General features: G+C 38.9%; 1 protein-coding gene across 17 annotated transcripts in view; it reads left to right on the forward strand.

Moving 5' to 3' along the window:
• INPP4A (inositol polyphosphate-4-phosphatase type I A) overlaps positions 1-25,178 on the forward strand; it is a 125,521-nt gene that overhangs the window by 87,491 nt on the left and 12,852 nt on the right. For 9 of the 17 annotated variants that reach the window (XM_065658526.1, XM_065658527.1, XM_065658531.1 and 6 more), the window contains 14 exons: positions 267-397; positions 758-862; positions 1,670-1,778; positions 3,449-3,466; positions 5,992-6,175; positions 7,525-7,743; positions 8,876-9,149; positions 12,465-12,497; positions 16,729-16,901; positions 18,347-18,470; positions 19,298-19,424; positions 21,701-21,841; positions 23,338-23,435; positions 25,063-25,175. In XM_065658526.1, coding sequence (XP_065514598.1) covers positions 267-397; positions 758-862; positions 1,670-1,778; positions 3,449-3,466; positions 5,992-6,175; positions 7,525-7,743; positions 8,876-9,149; positions 12,465-12,497; positions 16,729-16,901; positions 18,347-18,470; positions 19,298-19,424; positions 21,701-21,841; positions 23,338-23,435; positions 25,063-25,175 — 1,849 coding nt within the window. The remainder of the gene's footprint in view (positions 1-266; positions 398-757; positions 863-1,669; positions 1,779-3,448; positions 3,467-5,991; positions 6,176-7,524; positions 7,744-8,875; positions 9,150-12,464; positions 12,498-16,728; positions 16,902-18,346; positions 18,471-19,297; positions 19,425-21,700; positions 21,842-23,337; positions 23,436-25,062; positions 25,176-25,178) is intronic. The other 8 variants (XM_065658538.1, XM_065658540.1, XM_065658533.1 and 5 more) reach the window with 6 other exon arrangements.

Raw genomic sequence — 25,178 nt, forward strand, 5'->3', positions numbered from 1 at the left:
AGTTTTGACCAACACCTGAGGCTCCTGGGGGCACACAGTGTATTCTGCTTCTGAGGAATATATCTACCTTGGGTTAGAGCCCGACAGCTCTGCTTTGGGACATTCCCAGTCTGGTGAGTAGGTTAGACCAGAGTGAATTGAGAATGTTGCCAGCTGAGGATGGTGCTACATTGGTAAAATGTGAAACTTGGTCAAGTGGAAATGGAGCTAAACACCTATCTTTTTTTTTTCTTTTTTTTTTTTTTTAAATAATTTCTCCTCCCTAGGGTTTGTGAACTAGAAGAATTAGGAGAACTGTCTCCTTGCTGGGAAAGCCTTCGTCGACAAATAGTTACTCAGTACCAAACAATTATTTTAACTTATCAGGAAAATCTAACTGACCTGCATCAGTATAAAGGTGATTTCTTTTTCATAATAACATGATACGTCTCAGCTGTGATTTTTAGTGCTCCTCTGAAATTTGGAACCCAGAATGTTTTAGTTTGATGAATAAAAAATGCTATTATTAGATTTCTTTATTAACATTTATTGTGAGTTTACTTATGATCTGGGAATATTTATCTGCTTTATTCATTCTCTTATTTTACCCTGAAAATCGGGAACAATGATGAACAGTAACAGAAGGATATATATTTTTTTTTTTCTTTTCTCTGCTTTACTTCCAGCATGTAGCAAATGATGAATGAAGCTCCTTGAATGCTTTAGCATAAGCAGAAGCAGAGGGTTTTTATGCTTACTTTTCTCCTGCATTTCTCAGGTCCTTCATTTAAAGCCAGTAGCTTGAAAGCTGATAAAAAATTGGAATTTGTTCCTACAAATTTGCATATACAGAGAATGAGAGTCCAGGATGATGGAGGATCAGGTATTTGTTTGTTCTCTCTTTCTTCACCTTATTCTTTTAATTTTCTCTCCATTTCTTTTTCTGTCCTCAGCCATATAGCCAAGTCTCTACAAACTACTGCTCTGTAGTACTAGTACTACTTAGCATTTTTGTAACACTTTCTATCCTCAGATTCCAAATCTTTTTGCAAAAGAAGAGGTGTAAGTATAGTTATCACTACCCTACAGGTGGCGAGGTTCTGGAATTAACTGTGCCGTAGGTGACACAAGTCAGCCTTTGTACTAGAGAATATATTGGATTAAGCTGCTGTGTCCCTTCGAGTCATTTTGGATTGTAGCAGAATAGCAAAGGTTCTGACTGGTGTTTGTTGATAAGCTTGTGCATTTTTTCTCTGGAACCATCATGTACAGTTACGCAGTGTCACACTGGTTTGTTCACATCAAGCTTGTTTCTTTGTAAGTAACCTAGGTTTTCCCTTTTGACAGTAATTCCCACTAGCCATGGATACACACTTGTCCCATGTAGCCATGTGATGGATTCCAGTAATGGCAGGTTTTGTGTAAAGACCAATGTTCAAGGCTTCCTTTTCACTGTCAGTCTTCTAGATTAAGAAACAGAGGACCTGCATTCAAGTATGATACTTTCACCTCACAAGTACTTGAAGGAATTCCAGGGCTTCTAAAACAATTCGGTTTTCCATGTTCTTCAAAACACTGGCACAAAGTTCTACAAAAATTAGTTTCAGAGTAGTTTTTGAAGTTTCCACAATTGTTTGTCCACAGTAAAGATGACAAGCTTTCATTTGTAAGTCCTTTTTGTCCATCCCAGATCAGAACTACGACATAGTCACCATAGGAGCACCAGCAGCTCATTGTCAAGGCTTTAAATCAGGTGGCTTGCGGAAAAAGCTGCATAAATTTGAAGAGGCAAAGAAACAGTAAGTAGAAATATTGTTGTCAGCTGTTATTGTGCCTTTTCGTTCTAGTCCATGCTCAGTGATTTGGGAAACCATTCTATTCTCTGATTTTGTTGCACTTCATTCAATAGTTCTACTATACAATGTGAAGATTATTCCGTGTTGGTTTTTCTTTTTTTCCAAAGAAGGAAAGGGAAAACAATTTCCCCCTTATATTACCATATTTGTTTGTTTTACTGATGGGCCCTTTCTAACAGTCTTTTTAGTGAAATCTTTAATTTTCATGAATACTTCTTGGTTCATTTAATTTAGCTATTTTAGGTGTTGAGTTTAGGTTCTGTCTAACTGTGGATTAGAAAAACAGTCTGTAGAACCTCCTCAGATGCACTGCATTATGCTTTCAATTTATTATTTTCAGCAGACTTTCACTCCTTTCAAAGCTTCAGGGTCCTGTTACTGAACTCTCTTTAGTACAGAACAGCTGTGCCTGATAGGCAGATTCCTTGTTGACAGCTTGGGTTTAGTTCTGGGACTATCACTGGAGGCTTTTCTGTACCGCCTCGAGGTTTATGCACAGATTAGGGTTGTCAGCCTGGCCTTACTCTGCTCTGCAGGCAGGATACTTGACCTCCACTGTCCTGTCTTCAGAGATTGTCTAGTGACCTCTCTGGAAGTGCAACTAGAGGAAGGGATAAAAATTGGGAAGGTCACGTATGCTGAAGGGAGAGACTTGACTGGCACCCACCCCAGCTCGCAAGCAAGACATAATGCCGTCAGGGTCCGCATTCCTCTTGCCACAGTATGGAGAATTTAAGGAACAATAAGAACAGCAGGACAAGGAGTCATTGTAGCTACAGAAAAGGAGACCTTGATAATGCCCTTCCAAAGAAAGGATTTGTAGGATTTGGAACTGATGGGAGGAGAGAGTGACATGGGAACCAGGCGCTGCCAACTACAGAATTAGTCCTGGCAGTGGAGAACTGAATAGCAGCATCCTGTGAACATCAATCAGATATGTACTGATAAAAAGATTGGTGCAAAAATATGCCTGGTGTAATTATTCGTGACTTACAAAGTATGCTAGGATGGGACTAGAGGGAACAGTAAACCTGGAAACACTGATATGCTAGGCTTACCCATCTTGTTCCTTTGATACCACTATTGATTTCTGAAACAACCTCCTTCTGTCAGCTTAGCTACGAAAATGGTCCTCACTCCTGCAGTGTCTAAATTCCCATGTCTTTTCGGTTTTTTTCCCCTCACCCAATAATTAGCTGATCAGTTGATTTCTATGCAGTACATTTTCCTCTAAGTTTTACAGAACTGTTCTTTCTGGGTCCATGAAAACTGCCGGTTCAACATTTGAAGAATAACTTTCAAGTTCTTTTATGTTATCATAAAAGCCAGTATAGTAGAACTGAGATCCATCTCCTCAATTTCTCTGTTACATAGATATAGTTCAGTTCTTTCTCCTTTCATGGGCAAAACTGTGCTTGGTGCATCCACATTTCCCTGAAACAACACATGAGCATCTGGCAATCTGTTTCTGTGCTTACAAGTTTCATCATTATGTACCCGCCATGTTGAAAAGATGACTGGAAGTTATTTCCCCAGACATCCTTTGTTTTGTTTTCTGCTTTTGGTATTTGCTAACAATCTGCTAATTTTATTTTGGTTTTTTGTTTTTTTAGCAGTTATGAGGAGTGTTGGTGAGTTTTATGTTTCTGAGAGTTCTGTAGAGAGGGTTTTTGTTCTTTGGGTTGTTTTCTTTTTCTTTTATTTTCTTTGGCAAAGATCTGGTGTGTTTTAAAGTGTGCAGGGCTTTTTAATGTTATGCATCATGGTATCCCTATTGTGCTCAAAGTAATTGTAGCTGCTTTGTAGAACATGATGTGTGAATGAATTTCATTTCACCTGCAATGTTTGTTTGTAATGAACAGCTAGCTTCCTAGCTCTCTTTGATCATAAGAAGTTAAAAAGCTAAAGATCAGAACACAAGAATTTTACCTCTTTTTCTCTGTTATTTCCACTGAAAACTGCCTGGAGAGAGAAACACTCTGCCAGAGGTGGAAGATAATTAAGATAAATCTACATATTTTTAAATCTTTATGGTGATAGATTGGGCATGGTTTATATTTTTGTAACCCATGTCTTCATTTAAATATTTTCACTTAATTTTTGTGTATTTTTCTTCATGTCATGATGTTCAGTGCTATGAAAAGGAAACCTTACTTGATGGTTCACCAGCGCAGTTGTTCTGCTCTAAATTACTCATATTAAAGGTTGAACCCTAATTCACTGGAGGTTTAAGGCTGTGTTACAGTTTGCTGATATAGTACAAAGGGAGCTGTTCATTTGAAAAAGCAATTGCAGGTTGGAAAGTAAATATATGTGAACTTTACACCATACATTTTTCCCCCTGATCATCCCAGCAAATGTTTGTGATTAAAAATGTAATAATTCTAAATCAAATCTCAATATGCTGCATGGCCTTTCCTGCCAAATACGTCTTTATGCATGTTAACCACACTGTCGTGGAAAGAAATTGCTCAGAGGAATTGTCACTGAGATCACCAGTCAACAGAGGGCAACAATCATGTACAGGGAAAGTCCTAAAAGCAGAGATTAATTTGCTGCATGGCATAGCAGTACCGAGGAGTGGTTGTTCTCTTCTCCACTCAGGTGGGTGACCAGAGGGACGCAAATAAGGAAATTCTTTCAAGAATCACTTCTACAGTATATCCTTTGAAAACAAAACCCCAATCTTTTATCATAACGGAGCTCAGACATCCTGGGATTAAGCTGCTCCTTTGCCTTAATATCCATTAAGGAACAGCTGGTATTTGTGGCAATGATTTTAAAGCGTGCCCCATGCAACCCTCATGTCTTACCTCACAGACACACTGCAGAAGTCAACATTCCCCGGAGGCTGTGATCTGATGTAACTGTGCCTGGAAAAGAAACTCCTCTGTGTAGTCTCTCAGCATAGCTGTGTCCATCAAACAGTGCTGAGATTGGTGCGAACAGTAGGTTATTCTGTGCTGTTACTGTGCTGAAGCCATTCATGACTGGGGAAAGATGAATAAAGTTAAGACAATATACAATTGGTGTCACCTCATGCTTGATGCCACATCCTGAGTGGGCATAACACTTGTCACAACTGGTGCTGATGTAAAGGCCTGATCTTTCTGTAGTTTTCCTACTCGGGAGAAAAAAACCTGCATATTGCCTGGCAAAGCAAATAGTGGTGGGTTGGTTCCAAATAGTTAACTAAGAGCACAACTTCAGTTTAAAGTAATTTTCTAAGCTAAAAGGCAGCTTTTGTGAATGGCTCTTCTCAGGTAGGATTAAATCACCCTTTAGAAGTGCTGTTCTCTCTGCCACACTTACAGAGTCCAAGCATCTGTCTTGGACTAGATAAGCAACTTGTGTAGATACCTAAACTTAGAGGACATGAACTGTTTTCCTCCACTGCCCAAGTAAGCAGTTTTAGTGGAGCTGTAGAATCCCAATATAAAGATTGGTATTGCTTTATATTGTTACAGCTGAGTTTATACTAGGGAGAGTTGTACTATGTCCCTAGTTTGGTATAGTAAACATATACAAACAGAACCTACACCAAGGACAGGGTCCTTGGATTAGCCTGGAGGTATAATTTGTTTTTTATGTGTCGTAAGATTGCTTTTGCTGGTGTAACTTGAATCAGGCCTGCAATAGAGGAAAGGATACACTAGCAGAAGGAATTTTTGTTAATACCACAGTGTTTTTATTACAGACCTAGGTGGCATTTCTGTGTTGGAAGGAGTGCAGATTTTCTTTTCATGTTGTTAAGAGCTGTGTGATGATACACGTTTGTACACCAGGCCTCAGGGAAGTGTCTGTGTCATAAGGAGAGGGAGAGTGGGGCAAGCTGTCTCTGCCACCAGTGGTTCTGCATCTGATGGAAAAATCTGTATCACCCACATTCTCCTTAGCAAAACTGTCCCTCTGGTATACAAACTCTGCCTACAGTCCCTTGGCATAAGGGATTAGTAAATCTGCATCTAAATGCTTTCAGTAAAGGCAGAGAAGGCTCTAGGATCATGTTCCTGCTGTGCAATTGCCCACCAGCCTTTCACTGTTGATTGCTAGCTTAGGTAATTTTTTGTTGTCTGCCATTAATTCCCCAGCATGCCACTGTAATGTGTGTACCCCTAGATCAATTTTCTCCCTAAAATCAGTCTTTCTTTCCCAGCACTTCAACAAGTTCCCAGTCTATAATATACATCCCACAGGACATCGTTAGAGCAAAGGAAATTATTGCACAGATCAACACCTTGAAAACACAAGTCAGTTACTATGCAGAAAGGCTCTCAAGAGCTGCCAAGGATAGATCAGCTAATGGCCTTGAAAGAACACTTGCCATCCTAGCAGACAAGGTAGGAGATTAATACATTTATACACTGAAGCACAGCACATTTTTTTCCGTCTCTGTCTTTAGTAGGTTTTCTTGAAACATCTATTTTGCCTTGTTCAGTAGTGTATTGTAACATGCACAGTCCTAAAGCAAAAGCAAAATCAGATCAGCTTTTAAAATTTGCTGCTTTTTATTTAGGTTTTCTCCTGCTTTTCACACTCTTGCCTTCGCCTTCTCTTGAGAGTGCAGTGGAGAGCAGTGTCCTCTGGTTCCCTCTGTTAATTCATTATATTCCAGAACTGTGTGTTTTTCACTTTCTTTTATTCCCTTTTCTCCATGACTATCTTCTTTTTTTAAAATGTTCCTCTGAGTCATCTGTCAAGCAGCAGCACTGGGCAAAACTTAAGTAAATGAAGCAGTTCTGTATTTTTCCACTGGTGAAATAACGAATAATGTTGACACAGCCTTTGCTTAAATTATAGTGATGTGAATCAGGTATTTCTCGATGGGTGCTGACAGAAACAAGACTGGACCCACAGCTGAACACAATATTATTTAGAGGGACAAAGAATCACATTCAGTTTTAGTGACTTCTGTCCCTGAAGCAGATCTGAAGGTTGGAAATGGCAGTAATGGCCAATATGCTTGCCATAAATTGCCTCAATGGAGGGGATATCCATATGACTTTGTAGAGTGCAAAAAATAACATGACCCCATATAAATGTATTATTTATTATAATATTCACTCTAGATGGTACAGTGTGTATAATTGATCCGTGGGATTTTCTACAGCTGGACAAACATGTATGTGTAACATAGTATGGGCTTGTTTGTTGTTTTCTTTTTTTAATAGATGTGCAGGCCACATACTTTTCATATTCACATAACTTGCAGAAAATATTTAATACAACACCAGTAAATAAGACAGGGAACAAGTTACTTTGATTAGGAGGTTATATCTTCAGCCTTCCTCTTGTCTTGTTCTGATTTCAGACAGGATGGTGGACGTTAAGCATGATCTCTCTGGTGTGGCAACTATTGTGCGGGGTATAAAAATGTCTGCACCTTGTTCTAAGCTTTCATCAAATAGAGAGTGCAAAAAAGGGTGAATTGCACATTTATTAGTAAAATTTTCGACAGCTACAAGGCTAATAGAGTAGTACTGACTTTGGAAATGTACCATTTGTCGTTTGGTATCCTAAATTGCCTTTTAAGGCCGTTCTGTAAAACGTCTTTGAAGGCACCTTACAGACAATGGTTAGTTTGTTTTCCAGAATACTAGTTCTTCTTTTTTCATTCTGCAAAAGAATATAGCATAAATTGCTATAAATTGAGAAGTTGTTAACATGTGGGGGGTTTATTGCTTTTTAGACCCGGCAACTTGTCACAGTCTGTGACTGCAAGCTGTTGGCAAATTCAATACATGGACTGAATGCTGCAAGGCCAGACTATATAGCTTCAAAAGCTTCTCCAACCTCTGGAGAAGGGGAGCAAGTGATGCTGAGGAATGATCAAGATACACTTGTGGCCAGATGGACAGGAAGAAACAGCCGATCTTCTCTGCAGGTGGATTGGCATGAAGAGGAATGGGTACGTTTGGTTAGTGGAATGATGAATGTTTTCTTCTTTTTAGATTTTGTTTGCTTTGTTCTTTTGTTTATAAGCTCCATAACTGCTCACCGGATATGCACACGATGACTGTTTTGGAGGTATTGTTCAACTAGCAAAGATACTTCCTCCAGCCTGTGCTCAGTTACTTGTTGGCATTGGGATACAAACAGGCCTTAATGAATATTTCTGGATCTCCTGAACAGTGGAGATCATTGCAGTAGGTGCATGGCTTTTCTAAAGTTAGTTCCAAGTAAACAGCTTGTAAAGTAAAAAAAAAAAAAAATGACCATACTACAAAGGGCTTTTACATTTCTCCAAGATAAAGCATATTTTGCATGTGTTAGCTGTACAATTCAGCCTCCCTGGCTTTTGTTCTCATCTAAATATTTAGAACTTGCAGACCATCTCTGTTTTGATTATTTTAAAACTGTTTGCACAAAGAATTTAAATGGTTTTCCTTACCACGCTGCCAATTGAAATGAGAATTGGGCTGTGTAAATTCTGTCATTGTGTAATATAAACAGAAGTGAATTAGATCTCAAAAATAGTCAAGATTAATTAAAACCATTATTAATATTGTGAAATATCAATTTAGAATTGAGATCAAATTCATTTTGGAAATGGATCCTTGCTAGTTTTAATGGTTTTGGCTCACTTTGATTTACAATCAAACTCACAGTAATGAGATATGAATAAAGCCAATTTAGTTATTTAGATAATAATACAATACAGTAATTTTATCTGTTATTCACTGAGTCATATACAAAAAAAGATGTGTGATTGTATACAATTATTACGTCAAACATGAGTTTCAAGAATAAACAATAGTGCCAAGTGGAAATTGGAGCCATACTGTGGAAAGAGGCAAATTTACTTAGAAAATAACTTTGCAATTTACCACACAAGTCGTGTCACTACGTATTGTTGACATACTGGTATACATTATTTATATATCCAGAGTTTGTGTTTGCACAAATGTAAATGTGATAACCCAGAGGGAACTCTGCAGAGGAATTGTGACTAGAATCACAGGAGGAAATATATTGCCAAGGAATTTGTTACCCAATGTCTCTTTTCATTTTTAATTGAGAAATAAATCTTTTTTTTTAAGGAGAAGGTTTGGTTGAATGTTGACAAAAGTCTGGAGTGTATTATACAGAGAGTGGACAAACTTCTCCAGAAGGAGCGCTTGCAGAGTGACAGCTGTGAAGACGTTTTCCAGTGCGACATCAGCTGTACTAGTAAGAAAGGTAATCGGGACACTCGTGCCTACTGGATAAATCCAGAAGATTTAAATGAGACCTCATCATCCTCACCACCTTCATCATCCTCACCACCACCTTCATCCACATCATCATGTGCATGCCATTCTCTCAGAAAGACAAGTGCGTATGCCAGACACCGCTTCTCGCTGCTGCTCTCTTGCTGTGCGCTGGCGTCATTCCTAAACCTCCGCTACATCCTTCCATGTGTTTTTAGTTTAATGGTGGTGTTGAGCACTGATGTCAGGCAAAAGGGGCCGGTCGTGTACAGGGAGCTGCTAAACCCATTACTTGTTTTGAAGTCCTGATCCCACTGAAATCGTTGCCAAATCCATTGACAACAGTGGCATTTGGTTTTCATACCGGGTGTTTTAAGCTGGTAAAACAGGTGTTTGGGTTAGCACATGTCAAACACCACCCATAGCTCTCCTGGAGGCTTCAGCTTCTTTGCAGCGATCAAAGCTTATTACAGTGCACCTCTATAAAAGATAAATAAAACATGAGAGAAGTGCAGGCACTACTGCAATGCTAATGGTCCCAGCTGGGCTGCGAAAGCATAGGAGGGGGAGCCAAGCAGTCCCATTAGACTGAGCTGAACTTGGATGAACTTGGAGTGTAAAGCAAATTTTATCCCACATTGTCAAAAGCTGTGGTGCTGAGGCACTCAATTAGTCAGACTTCTCGTAGCTGGGAGGTAGAATTGGCAGTGCAATCTCTCAGTGGAATAATCCTATCAAACTTTGAGGTAAAGTGGGTGCTGGATTGAATCCAGCATAATGCCATTAGCATGTGAATGAAAGAAATCCTTATCAGTTTAGGTTGACAGTTTTGCAGCTGTTCATTAAGTTTCAGAATTATTTTATTTACATATGTACTTATTTGGCTTATTCTCACATTCTTTACATGTGGTCACTATGATTTGGCCACTTCATAGAGCAGGTGTGCCGAGTTATGCTCTAGAAGGACTGATTTGTGTTTTCATTTCTTTTGCTTGTTCTGTCTTACTGTTTGATGGCCCTTTGTCTCTTACGTGTGTCTGTGACTTCATGTCCATCCCATTGTTAACGTTGCAGTGGAAGGCAGTACCTTAAGAAGAAGAAAGCAAGAAGGAAGTTAAATGTTAATATATTTCTGTATGGCTTTGTAAATGTTACATATGGTTTTCTTTGTATCTTAAATGACCGTGTTTTCTAGATTAGACTGACATTTTTGTGTATTATAAAGGAATAGAAGAGGTGGTTCTTGTTTCAGATTGTGTTCTCTATTATTCTTTGACGAAATTTCTTCTACCAGTTTGATACCTCTAAATGTTTTTATTTGCTAGCTAGTTTACATGAAGTTTTATATGTATTTACATGGAAGTTTTATCAGTAAACTTCAATGCACCTTCATATCAATAATTAAAAGTTGTGGATTTTTAATATTAAAAATAATAGGAAAAGTCTGTGGTGGGTGATATCAGAAACTTTTCCCAAGACAATTTGATGCAGAAAGCATCTTAGAACAATAATTGTCTTTCATTTTCAGTTGATCTTTTAAATCTACTCTGGATTTTGACTCTTATGCCATATAAAAGTAGAATTAGCTGCACTTACCTATCAAACGTTTTGTTTGTGCCAAGAGTTTCTGTAATCTTTCCCTGCTGTTCCTCCAAAATAGGAAAAAAATCTTACTATTTAATCCACAGAACCTGGAACAGAAACATTAAATCAAGAATTGCACTTGGGAAATTTATTGTAAGCCAGGGCAAACTGAGTATTTGATCACCTTCTTATCAAATGTAGCTTCTAATTAATGGTCAGTATTTTTGACAGATGAACAGGTTCAATACTATGAAAAAGACTGGTCTTACTGAAATGAATGGGAATTTTTCCACTGAGTTGCTTTCCTTGACTCTATACCAAACTTGGCCTGTTAAATGGTTTTAAACTAAAAGATGGTAGATTTAGACTAGATGGAAGGAAGAAATATTTTGCAGTGGCACTGATGAAACACTGAATGCATTCCCCAGAGAGGCGGTAGATGCCCCATCCCTGGAGACATTCCAGGCCAGGCTGGACGGGGCTCTGAGCAACCTGATCTAGTTGAAGATGTCCCTGCTCATTGCAGGGAGGCTGGATGAGATGACCTTTGAAGATCCCTTCCAACCCAAACTATTCTGTGATTCTGTGATTTACCTTTTCACTGTCACTTGTGACAACTGATCATGGGAATAATTGAAGAACAAAGAAGATCCTTTCTCTAAGTACAGAATCACAACATTTTAAAGCTTTTTCTTGTCATGTGTTCAAAGAACTAACACTTTTTCTGTTACTGATTTTGAGCTTTGAATAAATGACACTGAGCAGAGTGGCCAGAAATTTTTTTGAAAGCAGTGTGAAAACCAGCAAACTGAGATAGCTCCAGAATTGGTATGAGAAAGAGTAGAATGTTATCAGAGGACTTTAGAGGATGAATGTTTGTGAAAGAAAATACTGCCTGAAATAGTAGAAGGGGGATTTATGAAATCCTTTTAAAATGTATTTTTGCTATAGGCTTAGGTATTCATTACTAAAATTGCCGGGGGGGCATATAGCTTCTTTAATGAACACGAGTTTTAATTCACGGAGAGGTTTTTATCTTGGATCGTCTAGCTCAGCTGATTGTCCTAATGCATGCAATTGAATTTGATATTTTCTGTTGTTACTTTTAAATTCATAATTCATTTACTAGTGAATCTAGATATAAATAACGGAAGTTGAAATCCTGTTAGCTTAATAAACTACTTTTCAGTAAGGCAAGGCTTGCTGTAACAGGGTGTATATTATCTTTTTACTGTTTGCCTTGCACTGAAGTGTATTTTAATCTGAGAGCTTGTTCCTCCCACTGAAGTGAGTGTTGAACACTCACAGGCTTCACTGGTGAGGTTTCAGATCTTAATATACAATCTAATGCTCGTGTTAACTATCTCAAAAATTGTCTAACAGAAATTCATCTAAGATAGTGAGGTCCTGTTTCTTTATTACTCTTGCATTGTGGATGCCTAAATGTAATTTTCCGTTAAGTGCATTGAATTTACTGCTAGTCTTTTGCTATTCTGTTTAGCAGCCTTATTGCCAGCTTATTCTATAATTGCACTAAACCAGTGATTCTCAAATTGTGCCCTGTGGATCACTGGGGATTGACAGTGAACTTGCTGGTAATCCACAGAGAGCCCTTGAGCTCACAGGCACTGGCTTTCCTCCAAGTCACCATCCAGGTGTTCCTCTGATCAGAAACAGTGGAGCAGAGGAGATAGCCCATGCCCTTGGTGCCTGCAGGCAAAGGAATATCTCTGCTGAGCTCCTCTTCCCTTGGTGAAAGTGTTTGAGAACTCTGGCATTGAGCATTTGAGTTGCTTTTGTTTAGACTGTGTTGCTGCTCCTTAATCATGCATGTTGCCCCTCCATTTCTGTGCAGATTGCAGCCCCGCTCCGGAAGAATCTGGCCCAGGTACGTGCATTCATGGCTTCTGCTTCTTCTGAAAATTGCACGGGTTTGTTCATAATTAACAACTGAACAAGTGCCTTGCTGTTAAGATTGACCATTTTGAAATGGTAATGCTCTGCATTAAGCATATTGAGAAGTTACTGTTTTCTAGATAATAGTGCAAGGGAGTATCTCATAACTTCTCATGTCCAGGTATGGGAAAGCACTTGTTCATGGCCTCTTTGCTTTCTCCAGTTGATGTGTTTCAGCAAACTGTTGAAGGTAACAACAATTTGAGGCCTTTTCCAAATGTCACTGAAGTCTGTGGGAGTCTGACATTTCAGCTATTTCAGACATGCCCTTTCATATGTGCTGTTGAGCTGGCCTTTCTGAATGAGAACTCGAGCAGAACATGGAGCAGTCAGCAAGGCGGATGGAAAATCTCTGTTGTGGGTACACACCAAGCAGTGCTGTACACTGCAAATCTAATGTTTTGGAATACAGAATTGAGGAGAATTTCATTGCGCTGTTAGCCTTCCTTCCGCTGTCCTTGTACTTACACACTGGTGTTGCATTTACAAGGTCTGAATAATATACCTCTGTAATACTGCTCTCTCCCAACTAGATGGCTGCAATTTCTCCCATTTGAGAGTAGTTTAATCTGAGTCCAGTGAAGGTGGGCTTCTGGGTTTAGTGAAACTAAGGGAAAATAAAGCCCCAGTGCAGGTATGATTTTCATCTTCACAAAATATATCAATGTTCTTCTCAGCTGTCTACTCTGTTTCTAAGAAAGTGTTTCTAACAATAAAAGACTCCACACGTTTTTAATTCCTGGAACATCCCTTTAGTTTTTGCAAAATATGAATGTAGTACATAAATGAATGCTATTTATATGTTTTTAAGATGGGAGTAATTAAAAGCAGCCAGGTTACCCCAACTGGGTACCCAGATATACACAAAACCGCATCTTAAACATAAGTGGTTGAAGCCACAGTGTAGTGAAATATTTAATTAATACTTAATACTTGCTTCCTCCGAAGCCAAATGTGACATGACTGTGTGCTTAAGTGAGTTGCCAATTATACTTTACTAGATCAGGCCTAAGCAACTGCCACTTATTTAGTAAATCTCTTTTTTAGAGATCCAGGAGTGCTTGCAACCCTGACCTAAACCGAGGGCAACTGTGGGTGCCCAGTGTGGATACTAAGGGTTCTTTTTAATATGAAAAGACTAAAATATCTTTTCAAGGCTCTGGAGGACAGTTATTTTAATAATAATTTTATTGCTCTGGAGAAGAGAGAAAAAGCAAAAACTTTCTCACCTGTCATTACATCCTTGATTTATACAGGCTTTATGTATTAGATTCTCTTTAACAGGACATTGTTCTATAAAATAGTCAGTAGTATATAGTCAGAGAAGGTGCACTACGTGAACTCATAGGCCTTCGTAGCATCTCTCTCTCTCTCTCTCTCTCTCTCTCCCCCTCTTTTTCAAAATGCCACATTTCCAAGTGTACATTAAGGTATGACTTTGGTTGGCAGCACTCGTAAGAAAAATAGCGAAGACTTACGGCGCCAAGTCTGGCCCTTCCTTACCTGCCAGAATTCAGTGGTAGCTGTCTGAGTGGAGACTGCAGGATTCGCTTCCTGCTGTACAATATAAAGCACCTCAGGCAAATGACAGGCATCCTGATGGTTTGCACAATGCCAGTTTTTAGACGGAATAACTTTTAACATGAGCTAGAAAAACTCTGATTAAAAAGCAGGATTTCTGTCCCAGACCTACAAACAGCTAGCTTGAACTAGGTCTTTAGCAGTTGTAAACTTGTAACAACTTGTTGCATCTCCATTTTGCAGGCCCTGTGCCAAATCATCCTAGCTACGGATCTGCCCAGTGGAGTCTATAATAGTTCTTTAAAGTTCTAGTCATCTCACAGAATGTAGGAGGAGACCTCAGAGTAGATTTCACAGTAGAATTGGTGCCTCATGGTGTTTGAAGGTGCTGTTGATTGATTTGATAGAAAATATACTTTCAGTAATAAAGTTCTGTTAGGAAAATTAATGAGGGGAACACAGAAGGACAGGAAAATCCAAGTGAAAGTTGAACACTCAGAGTCCTTTCTCATTTATTAAGTTGTTGCCAGTGAAATGTTCCAACCTGATTTGAGCCTGGGAGTGCAATTCCTTTTATTTCTGTTTACTGTTAGTAGCACCTGCCATTGACTAAAAAATTTTAAAAAACACAGGTGATGCCTGTGTGAAGTAGATGGCAAAAAGCATTTAGAATTTTGCAGGCTGACAAGGGTTTGTTTTTTCATGGCCCGAATTTTTAACCAAGAGAATACACAGCCCAGAGGATTTTTGCTCATTACCCTGGTGAACCACTGCATTGCTTGTGAGTGTTGGGAGAAAGAAAACATCTAACAATTGCTTTGTCTTCAGGCAGGCTGGGGTACCACCAGTATACTTTATGATTACCACAGATAAGCATATTTTTCAAATTAAGTGCTGCCAGACACAGTACAATTTGGAATCTCCACTGAGTTAATAACTATACACATGTATGTATATCCAGGCAATGGGATGATGATGATGTGCTGGAAGATCTTTTCTGTTCTTTTTGTCATTCTCATTTGTTTATAGAAAAGTTCTTAAATGCAGTAAGAGAAACACTGCTAGTATCATCCGTGTTTTGCTTTTTAAGTGTTCCTGGGGCCATGTTATGGCATCTGATGTATTTTGAGAGAAAGACACTTAAAAGAACATAAAAGACAAGCTGTGATTCCTTGCCTGTTCTTTTGATTTTTCCTGCTTTTTTATGGCAAGGGAACAGAGCCAAACAACTTCCTCTTTGTGTAGTTTATTATGCTATCTATCTGCCACACAGAACAAAAGCAAGAAGGATAGTTCTGTTAATCTTGTCAGTTATGTTTCTGTTAGGAGACTTCCAAAGTTCCCCTCTTTGGCTGGTTATCAAAGAACCGTTTATTATTCCTAGCTCTTGGTCCTGCCTTTGAGTCAAAATCCCAAACAACTTCCTTTCAGGGGCTTGCAGTGCCCCAGTCATGCAGATTCTGATCTGTATGTTGCCTTGTTCCTACAGCCAACCAGGCTGGGGTTGCGTTTGTCCTGTTTGTGAGCTCTGATGCTTTTTAAAAATAAAACACATTCTCCTTGCCTTTAAAAAGAGAAGTTTTCTTCTGTTTCAACTTTACATTAAGGAGGGCAAAACCAAAGCACTGTTGTATTTTCTTTTTGTATTGCAGAGAGAACGGATTTTGGTATAGTATCTGAATAATTTTTCATACAGTCTTGGAAATAGGTTTTTAAAATTGGTAGTTAAGACAGAAAGTGAAAGAAGGAAAGAAAAGCAAATGAGCTTGTGGGGCAATTTAAGGCAGAGCAATCTCTTAGGGAGAGGGAATGGCACAAAGTTTGGGGTACTAAAATAGGACTTTGGCAACCCAGTTTCATTTCTGTGCTGCCTGTGTGGGACCTTGAACAGAGTCCCTCTGGGACATACGTCATGTATTTCAGGGGAAGTCAAGCTCCAAACTACTTCCAATGATCTGACCAATGCACTTTTAAGTCACTGTACTTAGTGTTTCTTGCTTGCTAGCTCTAAGCCTTCAAAGCCACTCAGCAGAGGACACCTAAGAGTACCTACATGGATTTTTCACCTCTCTGCCTTATTATTTCTATGCTACAAATGAGAGATAAGCATTGTCTTAGTGCACTGAGGTGCAACAAGGATCAATATGTTGGTGAGACAGTTAAATGATATACCTATGAGTTCACAAAAGATTCAAGGCAAGATATTTGGGAGAAATCTCATTGACAGAAATGGCTAAGCAAATAGTCACTACCTCTGTTATATGTTGGACTCCATACTGTCTGTCCCACACATGCACTGTGAAAGGGTGTGTTTGCACATGTACACACAGTTATATACACTTGTGTATATAGAAATTAATCTTTCTGTTATGCTTTCCGAATGAGCTATTGTATAGCCTGTTCTGTGTGCACAAATCTGGGAGCTATTACATGGTTGGGAAAGTCATAACATCCTTACAGAATAAAATTCTGTAAGATTACTTAATTAATAATAAGCAGGGAGTAACCAGCCAGTGAAAATAAAACAAGACCTAAATGTGAATTATCAACAACTTGGACTTGCAAAAGGAAGTTTCTTCTTAATGCATGTTTGTTTCAAATAAGGTACTTACAGTGCTGCCATTTTTTTTTCTTTTAACCAGGCGAATGGAGCGAAGCTCTTTATCCTTTGCTGACAACACTCACAGACTGCGTAGCCATGATGAGTGACAAGGCAAAGAAAGCCATGGTCTTTTTATTAATGCAGGACAGCGCCCCGACAATAGGGCTCTGCCTGAGCCTTCAGTATCGCAGGGATGTTGTCTTCTGCCAAACTGTAAGCAAGCAAATATGCATTATTTGATTGCACCACTTTGACATGTGATGGGGTTTATATGAAATATGAAAGATGACTGTTTTCAGAATTTTTCAGATCTGTTCTACACTTGGGTTTAACACTGTGATCTCCTCTCACAGGCTGTGCTATCTTGTCCTTACATGTCACTTACATGTATTTGGCAATAAATAACTTAAGTGGCCCCTTGGATATGCATTCAGTATTTGAAAAAAAACATTATTCCAGAACTATGGAAAACATACTTCTGCCTGCAGAAACAACCTTTGCCTTCCAATGCCACCAAACTAAAATCAAAAGATGTGAAAGAGGCGAGGGGGCCAGGGGGAGGAAGCCCATGAGCAGAAAGTATGCTCCCTCAATTACCTTTGTTGTTTTCCGCATCAAGAAAACCAACAGGACCTGTGGTACCTAAGGAGAAAAGTCCAGCTATAGGAAGAGAAATTAGTGCTATTTTTTCCCCTAGATGTTCTGTTTCTAGTCCTGCTGGGATCTTTTGTGTCAGCCACTGACTAGCAGGCGTCTGCACTAAAAAACCTTCCCCATTTCCTCTGCCCACTACACTTCTGTAGTGTGTCTGCTTCCCTGTGAAATCAGTATCTTGTTCATTTATTTCAAACAGCTTATCTCTTGGACATTGTTTGGTAGGGCTGTTGTCTCAAAATATAATATCTCATAGAGATAAATTCAGGGAATGTTTCTATTCAAAACCCACTTCATATTGCAGATAATTTTTAAACTCAATGCTTTGAATATGTTGACACATCATAAACAGAACTGTATTTCCTTCTGTTTAGTTCTGTAATGAAGTTATACACCTATGTACATAGCTTATGGCAATCACCTGGGAAATTCCTTTGTTGACAGAGTGAATTAAGGCTAGGACTAATCTTAGATTTTAGTACTGTGTCTTCAGGACCTTATCCTGAATATCTCGTAATGCTAGAGTTTGAATCTTTGGATAATGCAAACAGACATTGCATTTTTACATTTTCTTACAATGCTATTTTTAAAAGAAATCATTTATTCATACTGTCAGAATTCATGGCCTGGAACTAGATGTGTTGCTTTTCCATCTGTAACTAAAACAATTCTCCAAGGATATTCTTTTGTACTTTGTAAGTTGTAGACCTTAATACAAGTGATTGTGTCCAGAAAACAAATAGATGGAAGATCAACAGCAGTCCTGTCTTGGGAGAGCTTGCAAGATGAAGACAGTGTGCCCTAAATCTGATTTTATGAGTGTTTCAGGTTTTTCTTGATTCGTTGTCTCTCTTCAGCTGCAAGGAAGAGTGATGTTTAAGAGAAAAGAGCAACAGTCTGACAGATTTTATGGCACCTCTTATATGTGATATTGTTTCTGTTTGGGACTGAAGAGCCTTTTTTGTCTGGAATCATTTCACTCCTCTGTGTTTTCTCTCCCACAGCTGACAGCTCTCATTTGTGGTTTCATTATCAAGCTGAGGAACTGCCTGCATGATGATGGATTTCTAAGACAACTCTACACCATTGGCTTGCTGGCTCAGTTTGAGAGCCTGCTGAGCACTTATGGTAAAGGCACAGGGCAAGTGGGTGGTATTAGCTGTTGAGTCAGCAAATGCTGCTTTAAATTGGCTACAGCAGGACATGAGTGTTTGGGACTGTCTGCAGCTTAGCTACAAAATTATTTTGAAAACTGAAATGCAAATCCAGATTATATCTGGAGTACTTAATTAGCTAGCAACTCTGACTTTCTTTGCATTTAATTGAATTGCTTCTAAAGGATAAAATGTACTCGCCTTATGATATATATTAAAAAAATAAAAGTATCACATTGATATTTTTTTTTCAGAAAACAAATGGATCAAAATTCTGGTAAGATGGGAGAACCTATGCCCAAAATACGCTTTTTGAGTTTTCTTGACGTCCTGTAATCCTAGAGTACAACGTGAAATTGAAGAGAAAATACAAAAAGGGAAAGTACTTCACTGTAAAGTGTTTTAGTCCTGTGTCTAAACAGCCATCTGGATGCCAGTTAGGGAATGCTTTACTGAACAAATCTGGAATACCTTATAACTTTCCAACACAAAGGGCATCACGGCTGTGACAATGCCAGGAAGACCTTACTAGCATTGTCCAAATTGGAAAATCAGCATATAATCTATTTCAATAACAACAGTCTGGGCCATGCTAGTTAATTGGTGTTTCCTAAACTTAATAAACTCATAAAGTAAATCATGACATTGTCTGTAGGTCAAGGTGAATGCCTGGGCTTTGCACCTGCTTCGTCCATAGAACTTCTTTATGAGAGTGATGACCTGCAGTCATCATCAGATTGATAAAGGGGAGTTGTATGTAACAAATAATGATTACAATTCATTTTTTCCTCCTTGATTTAGGTGAGGAGCTGGCAATGCTGGAGGACATGAGTTTGGGAATCATGGACTTGAGGAATGTAACCTTTAAAGTAACTCAGGCCACGTCAAATACATCTACTGACATGCTGCCAGTCATCACTGGAAATCGGTAAAAAAAAAAATGGGGGGCAGGAAGTGGGGTGGGACTGCAGACAGGAGAAGCAGTGATACTGCACTTGAAATGAATTCTTTGCTTTTGTACTGTGCTGGTCTTCTCAGAACTTCAAAGAAATGTTTTGAAGTGGCCTTACTCATTTTTACCGCTATTTCATTTTACAGGGAGCTAAGCTGAAAAGGGGTATATGGCAAGCATGGCAGTAGTGTTTCATGAACAAATATCATCTTGACCTAGCCTTCCAAAATCATAAGCCAGAAGTATTCATTCTTTTCTTAAGCACTTGTGCCGTTTTTAAATTTCAGACTTACTTTTTGAGACTGATCTCACTGTCTGAAATTCACTGCTGTTGATCAGTTGGTCAGTGCTTTACTGTATGCCACTGACTAATGGGTCACCATTAGCACAACAGGACATGGAATGTGTATCAGGCAGTTGATGGGCTGCTGCTGAGGTGAGGCCTATTTAGGATCAATTTCCACAGTATCAGGGCCGCTATTTAGGTTCAGTTTCCAAAGTATCAGGGCCAAGCTGCCTTTAACTTAGTGGTGTTTGTGAAACACCAGACTGCTGCTCATTTTGGCCACTTGTCTAAAAGGAGATATTTTCCAGTTTGAGCTTAAAAGCAATTTTTGTTGTAAAAGTCTGAAGTAACAAACATTCACATCCTCATGTAAAATGGATTGGGAGTGACCTGTTACAGCTTTATTATGACGGGAAGCATTTACAACAGAGTCAAACTTCAATTTTTGCTGCCTCAGCTGGCTCATCAGCTGGCCTTACACTGGTTTCTGATGGGGCTGGTGGGCCCCTGCAAAAGTTCTTGCCCAGGGGGAGCCAGTTCATAAATGAGGATTACGCTGTGGAAGGACAGAGGCCTCATGGCAGCTGATGTTTTAATGTTTCTGTATTTCAGAGTCTTTATAATCTTCTAGTTTCAAATCTGATTTCTGGAGGAAATCAGGCTTATTCGATTACAGTGTGCTGTACCAACCTCCACTGAAGCTTTGCCCAGCTTCGTCCACATCTGAAAAAGAGCTAGAATTCTCAAAGATAAAAACATTTAGAGGAACTTCATTAAGGTTCACATGCGGTGAAAAGTGCTGTGGCTGAAGGAGGTCTGCAGTACAATCATGTATGTTACAGAAATGGCTGAGACCTGTAGAAATGGCTAAGAGCTGACGGAAAACCCCTTTCAAAGAAAATCTTTAGTTGAAATTTGCCATCAGCTATAGGACACTAATCAGCAGGAAACCAATCTTCATTAGTTTCGGGTCTGATAGTGTTGCTTATTATTTTGCACGTGTATTTATTTTGGTCCGAACTATTGGAAGCTTTACATTTAGAGGTGAAAATAGGTTTTTGTGCTTTCAGACACAGCACAGGATTTGTGTGTCCATCCAATGTAAATGTTGGATAGACCAATTTTGATTGTCTTACTGTACACTTCTCAGAGATCTTTTGCTGTACTTGAAAGTATATGCTATACTTGAGGGTTCTGCCAAGGTGTTGCTGCCAATAGGTTAACACGCAGAACACAAAACACAGTAACTTCTGTCTGGGCAGTTCCAACACTGGGTAATACGACATACCTTAATCTGCATTGATGTTATGGGATGAGATATGTTGTGTTACCTCCCATTTGTCATGAGATAAAGCATACACAGTGCTCTTTGCTGTCGTACAGCTGACCCAAGGTAACCTGTTGTGCTGCAGGAACAGCTTGAAGGTCTGAGGCATAAGGTTCCTGTATAAGTGCTTTTGTTAGCGCCCCATTCAATTTATGCTTGGGTCGCTACTACCATTGCTCCAGTCATTCTCAGAAATGTCAGTAATACCTACTGTATCAAAAAATGTATCCTGTTATGCGTGTGCATTATCACTAGGCTTTACCACTTTAAAATCAAATATACTTTACTCTTGATGAGATGAGGAAAAATTTGGCTTTTTCTAGCCAAGTCGTACAAGAGCTGTGGTTTTAATGAGCAGAGCAAAATCAGCTTTTGTCAGGAAGTTGGCAGATCTGATTGAAATGTCCATGAGGATGTAAAATCAACATTACAGGTTGCTGCAAGTTTGGTTTTGAACTACAATAGCTTTTCTGCTTAGAGCAAGCTGTGGCAGTTTCTTAAATTCCTCAGTTTTGACTGATACTTATTTTTTAATAGTCATACTATGTTCTATATGTTATCCCTCTTCACATAAATAACACATGGCTCAGAATGTAGCTTTTTGATCTTAACATCTAATAGCTGTTTATTTATTTGCAGTGATGGATTTAACGTGAGGATCCCTCTGCCAAGCGCCTTGTTTGATTTGTTGCCGCGAGAGATTCAGAGTGGCATGTTACTGAGGGTTCAGCCTGTTCTTTTCAATGTGGGAATCAATGAGCAGCAAACCCTAGCAGAGAAGTATGTATTCAGTCATGCAAGCTCAACCTTAATGGCAGTTCAGCAATCTCCTGTTCTGACGAAAGTTATGTCTCTCTGCAGTTGCACTGTTGCATTACTAACAGTGATTCAGTATCTCCCATACACGAATAAGGGAATATTAAATGAAGCTGTCAAATGCAAAACGAACAAAAGGAGATCCTTCCTCATACGGCACATAGCTGTGGAGCCCCTTACCGCATGGGTCTGAGTCTAGTGCAGGTTTATGTGGTTCAGAAGTGAATTTTTAGAAGAGGGAATCTATCATGGCGTATTTAACACAGAGGTGCTGCTTGTGACCTCTGTGAGTGACAGATCGGCAGAGACTGAGAGATCTTTCTGAGTATGGCTGTGTGTTTGCCCTCTTGGTTTTGCCCTGTCCCCTAGACTCCCTCTTCTGGTCACTGTCAGAAAACAGGATAATGGGCTGGGTCAGGGATGTCAAACTCATTTTCCCCGGGAACTACTAGTGTGGGTAACTACTCCTACATTTATACAGTCCTAAAATTACATTCGGCCCTTTGAAGGCAACCGCGAGGCTGATGTGGGCCCCGGGGAAAATGAATTTGACACCACTGGGCTAGACTGACCTTTGTTTTAACGTATCCTTGCAGTACTTATGTAATGCAACACTGTTCTTGTAAAGCTGCAAAATATTATTTTGTAATTATGTTTGCTAGGGAAACCGTTCCATTTTGAAAGGGCCACCAGAGCTTCCCTCTGTTATGGCCGTATCCTGTAAAGGATGCATTGACAGAGCTCTGCTCCAACGGAGAACTCCAGTGAAGTCAGGCACATGCATGTCATGACGGCAGCCTTGGTACCCGGGTGTAGTGCGCAGTATGATGGCGGATGCCTAGAAAAAGTCTAACAAAGGCATTTCATGAGTTATTGTTGTCCTCTCTTGCTTATAAAGGGAGCCCAAGGTGACAAGCATAGTTACAGATGTCAACACTGTGTGTATCTATGTATGTAGATATAATTAGATGAGAAGAATCATGGCATCGTTGACAGTATTTATTACATTTGTGGGTTATTACTCCTAGATCCGTAATTCTCACATACATATCTGAAGTCAAAGTTCTCAATCCTGTCTGCTGATACTATGTTTATAATTATAACTAAACTGCTAAATCTATTATTAAAAGTTTGAATTTTGGCAAAATGATTTACCAGATGAGTATTTAATGTTGAAAGAGAGACACAAAAGCTAAAGAATTTTAAGTAGCATTTGCTACAAGATTTTTTTTCACCTCCTTTCCTGCTTTCCCCTTCACACTCATATATTTTCTTTCTCTGTACTGAATCTCTACAGCACTTCTCTGTTACACTTTGCTCTGTATTTGAATAGTTTGGAATTTCATGGGGTGAATCTTTAAACTGGTTTGTGGTGGTCATATTGCCAAGTGCAGTTGTGTCAAAGAACAGCAGCAACCCTTAACCTTGGGCTTAACTATTCCTTTCTTCACCTTTTAAAGGTTTGGAGACACCTCACTGCAAGAAGTAATTAACATGGAAAGCTTAGTACGGTTGAATTCATATTTTGAGCAGTTCAAGGAAGTTTTGCCTGATGATTGTAAGTATTTGGTAATTAACAGCAAATTTGGTTAAACAGCACAATTCAGGCTGATTTTTTTTCATTTGTTGGCTTCATGTTAGTTGTTTAAATGTTGATGATACACCAGGATTTGTAATCTCCAAGAAATAAGGCAACTCGTGTTTTAATACATTATTACTAGTAGAGCAGATTCAAGAAGTTTAAAGGTCAGTCTGTTTAACTTTCCTTTTTTAATTTACTTTTCTGTTCTTTCTAAGCGGCCTTATGTGCTGTGTACACATGCAGCTAGGCAGTTAGATTGCCATGAGGGGAAAGCATAAAAGTGTGTTTTGTACCTCTTCTGTGGTGATATATAGAACATACAAAGTGAAACATACTTTTCCATGAACCCTTGTCAAGAGTTTTTTACATTTTATAATTTAACTGTAAAACAGGTGGTTACTGTGACCAGCTAGTGATATAGTCTGTGATAAGTACAGGCAAAAGGAAAACGAAATGGGTCATTCTAGGTCACAAGACATCCAGGAAATGTTCCCTTCAAGAACAATACACATGGAAAGTTGATTCCTGATCCACTGTCCTTGTCCCTGTGCTCTTGAGTACTGCAGAATTTCAAAGAAGTGAATTACTGTCTTAGCTTCATTAGCTCCTTGTCCTTGTTCCATTAGCTCTCCTTGTCTTTAGAAATACTTGGGGAGATGGTCTGTGCACTCTTTTTGTTTACAGGTATTTCTTTCTAGGTGTAAAGTTCCTGCAGAGCAGACCAGGATAGGCACAGTGTTGCAAACATACTAATTACTGTCAGAAAAGATGTGGTCCAAAAATTAAAACCTTGTGTGTCATCCATGTAGGATACTTTTTGTCACATACTCATTTTTTAACAGTGTATACCTCCTTATTTATCCAGTCATAGCTTTAATTGGTGTCCTTGGTAGTTACCCCTTAAAAAAAACCCCAAACACCTGTTTAATGCTTGTCATTGATTGTCTTGACTATCTTGCTACATATTGAAAACATGATGTGCAACATTTTGAACATATGACTACTGAAAGCACTCTGAAATATTGAAAAATTTCAACTCATTTATTTCCACTTAGTGAAATATTCATGAACAGGCTGTGGCATTGCAGTGCCCTGTTGGAGAGAGTGTTTCTTGCAACTGAAAACTGGCCAGCTTTCAAATTTGAAGTTGCAAATGTGTGCAGAATGTAAAATGGTATCTTCAGAGTTTCTGTAGAGACATACATGATATCCTGTCACCTCAGCAGGGTGATAATACAGATAGTTACATGTTTATATACAGTTCTGAACAGCATGTGAAAGCAAGTACGTCTGTGCCACACAAACCAAGATACTGTACCATCTTGCTCCCTTTGTTCACTCTGTTATTGCTATCAGATTCTGAGCCTGGAAAGTTTTAAATAACATGAATGTATATTTCCAGTTGAGTTTAATTAAACTGGAATTTATTTTGTTGGTGGTACTAAGTAATTAAGAATTGGATTAATTGTTGTAAGCTTTGATAGCTTCAGGAAAACATGATGGTGTTTGCAACACACAGATCGGAACACTTTCCACATAACTTATCTTTGTAAAAGTGTCAAATACAGATAAATAAGTGGAGTTGGTTTTATTTGTTTTATAGGTCTACCTCGATCTCGTAGTCAGACGTGCCTGCCTGAACTGTTAAGATTTCTGGGACAAAATGTACATGCAAGGAAAAATAAGAATGTTGATATCCTTTGGCAAGCTGCTGAGGTA

The sequence above is a fragment of the Caloenas nicobarica genome, chromosome 1 (assembly GCF_036013445.1).
Source record: "Caloenas nicobarica isolate bCalNic1 chromosome 1, bCalNic1.hap1, whole genome shotgun sequence".
NCBI lineage: Eukaryota > Metazoa > Chordata > Aves > Columbiformes > Columbidae > Caloenas > Caloenas nicobarica.